This window comes from Tubulanus polymorphus, chromosome 1 (genome assembly GCF_964204645.1).
Source record: "Tubulanus polymorphus chromosome 1, tnTubPoly1.2, whole genome shotgun sequence".
Lineage (NCBI taxonomy): Eukaryota > Metazoa > Nemertea > Palaeonemertea > Tubulaniformes > Tubulanidae > Tubulanus > Tubulanus polymorphus.
The window spans coordinates 2,788,938-2,799,548 of record NC_134025.1 but is presented as its reverse complement, the minus strand read 5'-3'; the positions used below and the strand labels follow the sequence as shown (position 1 = coordinate 2,799,548).

At 37.9% G+C, this 10,611-nt stretch overlaps 2 protein-coding genes across 5 annotated transcripts; one reads left to right on the top strand and one right to left on the bottom strand.

Annotated features, from left to right (window-relative positions):
• Positions 1–109: 109 nt before the first annotated feature.
• Positions 110–2,443, bottom strand: LOC141914237 (uncharacterized). Its single transcript, XM_074805506.1, has 8 exons — positions 2,280–2,443; positions 2,101–2,191; positions 1,531–1,726; positions 1,338–1,447; positions 867–1,028; positions 642–773; positions 420–557; positions 110–327 (listed from the first exon to the last, which is right to left on the bottom strand). The coding sequence occupies exons 1-8, from the start codon at positions 2,369–2,371 to the stop codon at positions 193–195; spliced, it is 1,056 nt and encodes a 351-aa protein (XP_074661607.1). The 5' UTR covers positions 2,372–2,443; the 3' UTR covers positions 110–192.
• Positions 2,444–2,666: 223 nt separating this feature from the next.
• On the top strand, positions 2,667–5,939 carry LOC141914047 (uncharacterized). 4 transcript variants are annotated; one of them, XM_074805321.1, is made up of 4 exons: positions 2,667–2,706; positions 3,474–4,585; positions 4,675–5,178; positions 5,348–5,939. In XM_074805321.1, exons 2-4 carry the CDS (start codon positions 3,479–3,481, stop codon positions 5,612–5,614), a joined length of 1,878 nt encoding a protein of 625 aa, XP_074661422.1. In that variant the 5' UTR covers positions 2,667–2,706; positions 3,474–3,478; the 3' UTR covers positions 5,615–5,939. The 4 variants fall into 4 exon arrangements, with proteins under 4 accessions (XP_074661422.1, XP_074661428.1, XP_074661437.1 ...); XM_074805327.1 differs by lacking the exon at positions 2,667–2,706 and adding an exon at positions 2,713–2,793; XM_074805336.1 differs by lacking the exon at positions 2,667–2,706 and adding an exon at positions 2,981–2,993.
• Positions 5,940–10,611: the final 4,672 nt, after the last annotated feature.

The following is a 10,611-nucleotide window of genomic DNA, read 5'->3' as shown; positions in this document are numbered from 1 at the left end:
CACTAATAGTCCATTAATGAAAGAGCAAATGACCATTGACAAACATGACACTGAAGTATGATTGAACGTGTTAATATATTTTATTAAAATGACAAAACTTGATACAAGCTCTTCTATAAATGCATATCAGTACACTTACCAATACAAATTATGTACATTGATTCTATACATGGTGTAATGAAATATGGAAAGTCAGAAATAGGTTAGTTTTAATGCTTGAATTGAATTGTCCAGGCAACCAACGATTATAGTCTTTTCTCTGTCTCTGTCTGTATTAGTAGTTGAGATTGAATTAACCCAGTCGGAAGTGGCATATCTGGCAATTTCCTACAAACAGAAAGTTACAAATACGTACCGCATATAAATCTAAAGTTTACTGTACACTGGATGACTATTGTGAAAGAAAATAAATGTTTTACCTTAGCATTGTTGAACACAACAACAGCATTAGCATGACCAGCACAAATAATTGTATCTACTTCATGAGCTTCCTGTGATGCTAGCACACACATCTGCGTAATTGACATACCGGTATTGGCATATTCTTCTTGATAGAGCTAAACACAGAAAACAAAAAGGATATGAAAGGTAAACGCACAAGAAGTTGAGATCCGTGAATAATGTAGTCACAACTAGTGTACCTCAAAATTACTGAATAGATATATCCCACCAGATTCGCTGCCTAAAGCTACCTGTGGGCCAGGGCTATTGGTGCTAACTGGCCCACCAGGTGTCTCTAAACCAACATTGTGAAGGAAACGTCCGGCACACATCTATAAATATCAATTCATTACCGGTATTACAATAATCAATAAACTCTATGACATCGTTTCATTCAGAAATAGATGATGTGATGGAAAACTCACAGCTGTTATATTTGATGGTGTGTCTAGGATAAGAACAATACTTCCTTGATGAATAATGTACAAATGATGTTGATCATCACTCGCTAATATATAACTTGAATTATGACCTGCCACATTCGGTAATGACACAGACAGCACACTTTTTATCGTCGTTGGAATTTCCTGCAGAATATTCATTAAAACAATTTAGACGAAGATTATACAGTATAACTTGTCAGCGTTATGTTAAGGCAGGCATAGGTCTACCTAGTTGCAAAACCTTGTGACTGTCAGTGATGCCAGCTGCAATAGTTGCACAATATCACTGATAATTGAGACAATGTGTGACCAGTAGCAACCGATCGCGTTGGGTTGCGTCGACCTACGTCAGCCTTAACATACAGAGTAAAAATGCAATAAGATCTTCAGACTTAGCAGCAAAATGCGTCCATTTGCAATAATCAATGAACCTGGGTTAGAATAGTATCTTACCCTAGAAGGTATCACATCCCCGAGTCGTATTTTCCATTCAAAGGCGTTGTACGGAGAAGCCGCAAACAAACTTCCAGAATTATCTGAACAAACGATAGCGATTGCACCGGCTAAAACAGCAAAATACATATTACTTTATTACAAACAATTCATTTTGAGACACTAAACTAAGTTCATTCGGATAAAAACCTACTTGCATCTTGTAGTATCTGTAAACAATTGAGACTATGATTAGATATGGGTTGACGCGAAAGAATTTGACCATTAGAGAATACTGTTAACATTCCTTTAGAATCACCAGTTATCACATCTATTGAAGCGAATTTCATCACATTGTGCAGAGCAAGAACTTGGATTGGACCTCCTTTCGTTTCCAATGTAGAAATACACTAGAAATACAAAAACAAAAGATCCATTCAGTCAAAGGATTTGAAAATAATGAACTGACTGAAAGATTTTTAGATATCCTAGTGTTCATAGGGAGTAATCTGTAACGGTTAGTTATTTTCACAACCACTTGTGGTTGGTATTAGCTCAGTAGGAGAACCCTGAAGTAAGCATCTTGGTGATCCAAGTTGTCGGTGGTCAGCTTTTAAAAGTGGTTTGGGTTGTGAAAATATCCAATCAGGAAACTAAACCACAGACAAGTTACCGACTAAAGTAACAAGACTTAAGCCGCCCGTCATAGGTAAAGCGGGATCCAAGACAAGGACAAGGTTGGAGGGCACCTTCGGACCTTTTGACTCCAACAAGGAAATCTTACTTTGAGGGGAAGCTTAGAGTCATTTGATGGGACCTCAAACACCCTGATTACACCATCATCACAACCAGCGACCAGCGACATCTGATTACTCCTGTAAAACAGTTAGTACATTAAATAAATAAATAGAATTGGAATTGAATTGACACGACTGGTAATCATCAGGATCGGCTTTCACTCACTTAAACACTTTTCCCACGAGTAAAACATTGAAATTATTTTCTATTCTTTTCGTCCATAGTAGATTTAATCTTGCATTCGGTGACATGCCCATATTTATCTTCGAATATGAGGAATATTAATAGTTTAAAGAGTGATCAATGCTCTTAGACAAATTTACCAGGAAGTGCTGCCACCTCGCAATTACGGCGAGAACTAAAATCATTACCAGCCTTATTATCACATATTTTCTAGTAATTGAAGTGGCAAGATACGCTAGTATTTTGACAAGCATAATTCTATGATATATATTTCAAGCAAATATTTATCCTATTGTGTGAAATTTTGTGTTTACATTTAAACGAATACAAATCTGCGCAACACACCCTATGTCCCTACCAACCATGTAAACAAACAATAGGCTTACTTCCTGGTTGAAAATAGTCAAAGGTAGGAACCAAATTCATGAAAAATGGCTATTTTAACATTGAAAAGAAGTTTTATTTGAATCAGATTGGACACTCGGATAAGTTGCTCGTACGGATGTCTTAGGCCTACTTAATTGTAGACTATCGTTTGTTTGGCTTTTTTGTTTTGTTGATTTTAGCAGCTGTCACACTCTCATTGACTGAGTTTGAGTCTGATTTGATCATTCTCAGAGTCAGACTCAATCAATGAGTTTTGCATAAAAAAGCCGGATCTTAGTAACCCTTCGTTATCTGTCACTTTTCACTACCGTAAGTGAATGCAACGCCATAAGGCTATATACCACCTACTAAAGTAGCCTATAGTTTGCATCAGGGGGACGGCTCTCAGGAGTGAAATTCACCTAACCTGTTTAAATGTCTTATAAGACATATACTTTGGGTTTGAAATAATCTAAAAAGAATTGTAATGGTATGTTATCCTCAAAATGCTGCAAAAAGATTGAATCTCATGCAGACGATCCATAGTCAAAATACAACGTCAAGGATGCAGTCAAACTCCACTTACCCCGTTGTGTGGGACACCCCATACAATTCAGAAATATCCCGATTCAATATATCAAACGACACTGTGGTTATAAATAAAGGTAATAAATCATCCAATGGTTTTACATGCATGATCTGGAGTTAACACTGCTAAAAATCAGTCTCCCGACAAGAGCAAGTTTAATAATAGCTTAGTTTACGAGAACTTTATAAAAGCGGAAAATGATTTGATTATGTATATTTCAGGCTCCATGGCTATGACGCAATCACGTATTCCACTCCCTGCTCAAGTAAACCCCACACCCGGTAGATATCAATATGGGCGTAAAAGATCGGACCCTTCAAACGCTTCGGCACTACAGGCAACATTTCAACAGAAACTCATGAAAGAAAAGGAGCAAAAGCTGATAGACATGTACGAGGATAATCAAAAGCGTGCCTTAGATAAAGTGAATCGAACTACGAGATCACAACCGAACAGTGGGTCTCATCAAAGACGAACTGAATCTACCAGCAAACATTCCCCAATACAACCAGATCCAGACCGATATAGCGCTCACGATCGCAATAAAAAAAGAAGACAAATACCTCGTCGTATACCTACCCAAAATCACCCTAAACACGCCGGAAGCGCTGGACGTGATCGATCAAACTTATTACAACCAATTCAGCGAAATAATCATCGAACGGAAAAAGTTAATGAACGATATGAAGAACACGTGCCAACACCTCCGATGCAATTCAAGCCGAAACTAGTCCGCGCGCGAAAACAAAAAGATCAAACTCGTGCTGCGTACGACCGTGAACGATTTGAAAACATGAATAGTAGTGATGAGGATAACCTTACATCGGCTGCTTTAGAACATATACGAAGACAGCAACATAGTCGGCACCAAAAACAAAAGAGTCCAACTCATTTAAGTGATTTCGAAAAATGGCAAATTGAACAAGATATCGAACGGCAAGTGCGCATTGAACGGGCTCATTTACCAAGGTCGAGAGAAAATTCTGGACATTTTCAGCAATGGCAAAAAGAACGGGACATCGAACGGGAAAATAGAATTATAAAAGCTCGCGTGCACAAACCTCAGTATTCCAGCACACAAAACTCAGACCCTCCATCCCGTCATAAACACAAACCGCCTAAACCTAAACCAATAGTTCCAAAGATACATTTTAAGAATGATGAAGTCGATGACGACAGCGACGAGCTGCAAAATACTGCTCCAGAATCTCCTGATGAGAACGACTGGGAAGCAGAAATAAAACGCAAGGAACAGGAATTGATAGCTAAAATTAAACAACAACAAGCTGAACTCGAAAGGATGAAATTGGAAAGAGAAAAACAAGAAGAAAAGGTAAGAATACACATTGTTGGTTCGTGGTAAAATAAACAGTTCTCGCTACGCACATTTTAAGTATACATTATACTGTTCTTATTCACCAGGATAAAGCTGAAGAGGAGAAAGAAATGAAGAGAAAAGCAGCGGAAAATAAACGTAAAAAATTGCTGCAAGAAATGCAAGAGTGGAATGATGACAGCGGTGAAGACGATGATGAAATTCATTGGAAGAAAGATTATGTTGAAGAACAACAACCTACAAGAACTAAAAAAATCGAGCCAAAAACTAGACCACGAGTGAAGAAATGGGAACCGCCTCCTACTTCAGATGACGAAGAAAATGTTGCGGTTCATGACGAGCCTGCTTCAAGATTCTACGAAGAAGCCGCATTAGCCTCCGATGCCGCAGCTCCGGAAGTTAATGTCAACTTAAAACCGTGTTCCATTTGCGGAAGAAAATTCGCTTTAGAACGACTGGAGAAACATAAACAAGCTTGTAGCAAAGCATCGAAAAAACGAAAAGTATTTGATGCAACGAAAATGCGCACGGTTGGTACCGAAGCGCAGAAATATAATAGAGATGAACCGAAGCAAAATACGGACATTCAGGTGAGAGCTATTATTGCATCACTGTCATTTTATGTAAAAAAATGACGACGCCAATCCTGAATTAAATCGTCCAATAAAAAATAAGAAAACTAATTTGTTAACCAGATAATCCACTATCGATACACTTGGATGGTTTTACCATAAAAATTGCTCTGATTGAATCTTTCAGCGGAGAAAAAAGGTAAACTGGCGTGCTCAGCATGAAGATTTCATCAAATCAATTCGTTACGCGAAGAAGTTGTCTCAAGTTGAAGCAGCTGGAGGAAAGATAAGCGATCTACCGCCACCCCCACCTTCAGAAAATCCGGATTATGTTCAGTGTCCTTATTGCGAAAGACGATTTAACCCAACAACTGCTGAAAGACATATTCCTAAATGTAAAGATATTAAAGCTCGACCCGCTCCACCTAAAAAGGGAGTTTCTCGTAGAAGATAAAGAACAAACAATGTCTCTATTATTTCATCGTATATCTTATGTTTTATTACAAAATTCCTCTTTTGTTATTGAGGATAAAATATATAGTATTATTTGAGCTCGAATTAGTCATTGACCATTAAATGGTTGGTAGATTTTATCTTCATCGTAAAAGATGGAAGATTTACAGGCCTGCTTTATCAGATGAGGACGGTACAGTGCTGCCTTCATCGCGCGCTGAGTGAGAAATGGATACGGCGCGCTATGTAGAAAATGATAATATATTGTTATATCAATGAAATTATTTAGTTGATAAATTCTATTTATAGAGAATAAACTTTTATTATTGATCTGACCCTAACTTCTACAGTTGGTTTATCGTCGTTCTGAAAGCACTTTAAGGAAAAGTTGTAGCTAAAAAAGAACACAAATAATAAACTTGTGCCGATCCCATTCAAAAAAAAATCGAGGAAGGAAAGGCGATTTATGTTAAAGGCTGATTTTGTCATAATATTCAAAGAGATCCGGGAAAAGTGAAAGGTAATTTACTCGGCAGGTGTAAAATAGTAGAACGCTGCACAACTCGTAGTAAAACTACAGAAACAGTTTGATAAACAGGCCACATGGTACACGATGTTTGTCTGTTCACCTGGTTGTCAGCAACGGTTAACCTGTAAGATAGTTTAATACCACTCAATATCCGTGAGAAAGTTTGTTACGGAAGGTTTGTTTAATGAGTAAAACTCGTAAATTCTCATTAAAGAAGTTTGTCAGACAATATCTGGACCAGGTTTACTTGTACGCCGGCATCACGAGATCGTTCTTCGAGTCGATGTTGTTGATACTCAAAATGAAAATGTAGTAGATAAGATTTCCGGTGTACGCGCCTGAACGAGACCCGTTTATCTGGCACCGAGTTCACCGAAAACAACAGCTCTTCGGAGGTAATGGAGAGGTTATGAACGTCAACTCAGCCCGGTTTTAGTTGTTCGGTGCAAGGTGAAGGGCCTCGAATATTCGATATTCACACAAAATAAGGTTTTCATATGAAATATATCTTCAGAATAAATAAGATCGCATAGTGATGAACTATACGCGCTTAGTAAAGAATACAATACTGGATACAACTAATATTACGATATTCTTTACATTTCCACAGAATGATAGTAAAGTTTTCTTATCTTTTGTTATTCGTACTTGAGAATGCACAGTAAAAGCATAACGCAGGTGTATGCATGCCCTAGAAATATCAGTTTTTATTCTTTGAAGAAATCTGATCACGCATCATTACTAAAACAAATGAAGTATACACGTGCGTTGTTGTTCAATAGGAGGTTACAAGTCGATCGGCTTATGTCGCGAAAGCCATCATCACCATTAGCGATATTGTGACATCACTGACCAGATACACGATTCTATTTCAGGTGGCTGTCAACCGGGTTAATCCAGGATTCAGTTCATACACGTCGATATCCTCATAACATCCGGTTTGCTCGCAGCGCCGGAGAAATTACTCAAAGACAACCGACTGTTTTAATTCACTGAGTACGATATTTACCCCGATATGGCATTGGCCTGGTCTCGTTGTCTGACAGATTATAAATGAAAACAGTTGAATAAACATAAGATAAATGAAAAAATTAATACATATAAAAACTATCAATATCTTCACATAATCCCCTCAACGTGTTTATCAATAACATTGTTATGTGTGTTTAGGTTTCAGCTAAACCTCCGCCTTTTGTGATTCATACGTGGATGGATTATTTTTTCGTCACTATCATATGACACTAAGCGCAAGAATAACATTTAAAAACACCTCGTAACATATCAGGTTTAGGGATTTTGTCGGCCATCAATAATTCATGGCTTTCTTTCTGTTGTTAGTGACATGATGACATCAGTCTCGTTCGAGCCTCTCAAGATCCAAAAGAGAATAGTTGGAAATGTTTTGTATGTACATCATCCATAGTTATTTTAGCAGTAATGAGGTTTGCAGAAGTCATTATTTTTGGATGGATGGAGGCCATTAGTTCAGGGAGCAAGTGAGACCAGTAACAGGGAAGGGATCATCTATTCTGGAAGAACATCATTAGGGAAGATTTATGGCCGGAAGACTGAATAATGAGTATGTGTTCCAATCGAATGAAAATATCCGTTGTGGAATACATTTTATCAGGTCCACGTTGAATTATAGGTATACATAAACTCACAGATATATCTTCAAACAACAATACAACTCGAGATTCGATTTTACGCTTTAGACTAATCGAGAAAACTGTGAGTCGATGACACTTGTTTCAAGGTTACAGGCACACATGCAGAATGAAAGTTGAATGCTAAGAGAGAACGAGAGAGAGAGAGACAACATTGAAGGTTGTTTCAATAAGAGAAGGAGAGAGAGTGAGAGGGTTACACCCTGCAGCATTATTTTAAGTCAGAATGGTTACTGCGAGATAACATTCTCCACATCCTTAGGTCATTCTTCGCTGTGAATTCTAAAAACCATATCACGCGTCCCTAATGTTTAGTGTCAATGCGTGCTTCGAACCAAAGATATCATCGATACTTCGCGATTACCATATTTGCATTTTCCAGGGAGACGCCGATAGCTTATCCCATAATCTCTAGTGTCCATTACTGGCAACAATCTCCATGTCATCAAAGCAAACCTTGAACAAACAATTACCGGCATTTTATCCATCAACATCATTGCAGCCTCAGATTTCAGCTTACTCGCATGAAAGTACCTGCAAACGGCACTCATCCTGTCAACTCAAATAACGCGTAAGAAATTAAGATTGATCAGATTTTAATCTATGCTTAGAATATCCAGGCGCCGTGGATTGTCTTGAAGTATACGACTTACAGTTAATACGTTTACTTACAGACACGGCTTAGTCTAGGATCATCAGGGAGACTGGTCTTTTAAATCATGGCTTAGCGGGCTTTATGCATACTTTTTATATACACGGTATGCACCTTTTTATGCCATAAAGCCTTGGTTGGCCATCGCTTGTACATTATACGTAAATACATGATAAATCGTAATGAAACGCTTCCTAATGATGGAATTGATTTTACCCCAAAATAGCAGGTCTGGTTCATCTTTATATACATATATCGGATCTTGAAGTTAAAGGCCTTGGCAACATCTGAGGCTTTATTCTGTGTTCATTATTTATCGATTCGTGAGCGGGAAAAAAACCATCGAAGAACTGGCCCCGTAATTATTTCAGCTAAACATGTCTATGAATAAGGCATTATTCTCGGTAACGCGTCGAACAAATCATCAAAGAAGAATCGCGGCATTAATTGCATATGCCAAGAAAATTGATCATTTGAATTCGAAGTAAATTCAATACAATATGGCTATCTTTTCTAACTAATAGAATTAACGGTAAAACCCTATATCATCCATCTACTACATTAAATGTCCTCTTTTACTTTTAGGTATCGAATATATTTTCTAGCTGTCCATTAACTGAACTATCATTATTGAATCGCTAGTGCTTGATGTAAGCGGTTGTCTCGTTACCAAAGTAGGATTAAATAATTATTGTTCAACATCTGGTTGTTTGATCAAGTGACAGCTGAAAAAGTAGAAACTCTTTTGTTTCGAGATCATTTTTGCAGTTTACAGCACATGTTCGACAGCGCTATGAAGGGGACATTTTCCGGGTTAAGAGACTGTAATTTTTTGCTTCGCTCAACAATCTCATGATGAGTGTTAAAGATGAAACCCCCATTATTTCTGATGGAAATGATGCTGTGACACTCGATCAGTTTTCATTTAGACATCATAGGTTCTTCTTCTATTTCGGAATCAACAATACCATTTACTCTCAGATAGACAGATATAATTTAGAAAACATAATCACCATCTCGGGAGACGACGATGGACGACAAAAAATAACTGGTATCGTCCTCGTGATGTGGCTAATGATGTCTGTAATAATTTACCCCGAAGAACGTATAGCGTGTCAGTGACACGATCGAGGTGGAAATTAGCTAAGATGAAGCGTATAAGTTAATGCCCGCGAGATCTTTGATGCCCTCGCAGCAAGCTTCAGGAAATGATAGTCCTTCCGTCACAGTAATCTTTTTTTTTTATTCCTTTCAAGGTCAACTTTATACTACATTTTTTCTATTTTTAACGGTCCGGCGCAACAGAAATCGCTGATTTGTAACACGATTATTTGAGTATTACTTTCCGTATGATATGGGATAACTAGAATTTATGAAATGATAATTTTCTCCACGCGAGACCCTCAATCTGGATTGTTTGCAATGTAGAAGTAAAAGGAACAGTAAAATTCCGTTATATTCTAATGAATTTGATGAGGGTGACACTTACGAACATTTTCGCCTGGTTTCGGTGAGCTTAATTCCGCCCTAAATTCGTACCTTTTTGGGGTAACGGGTCGGTAAAAACAAAAAAGAAGTAATCGATTCATATCGAGAGAAATGAAATCAAGACCCAAACCACTCGGCCGAGCGCCAAGCTGATTTACGCCCAAGCAAAACGACCCAATGTCACCAGTTACTCGTGACGTATTTCGACACACTGTCAAAATGTATCATTACACGTTTATTTTACTATATCCGACATTATAATGTTTTGCGTTGGGTGGAATGTATTCAGTAAAGTAAACACAATGATACGTTTATCAAAATAGAAGGTTTTGTGAGTTGCCTTATCAGTTATATTTGTCGACAGAACTCGTGACTTCACTAGAGGCCTCACGCTGCATCATCCACTTCTCCAGTTTATGATCATCATATCTTAGCGTAGAAAAGGCACGTTTCGTTTGCATATCAATCCACTTCACGCGTGTACTCATCTAATTCCCGAATTGCACTTAAGAATGACAAATTGACCCATAATGTGACCATCTTCCGTTAAATGCGGATACTTTCGGTGCAGAACCGGCAGAAAAAGGAAGCAATATTCTAAATATGTGACAAGTGATAAGATGATGGCTTCTCGAAAATAAAAAGCATCACTTAGAGGACGC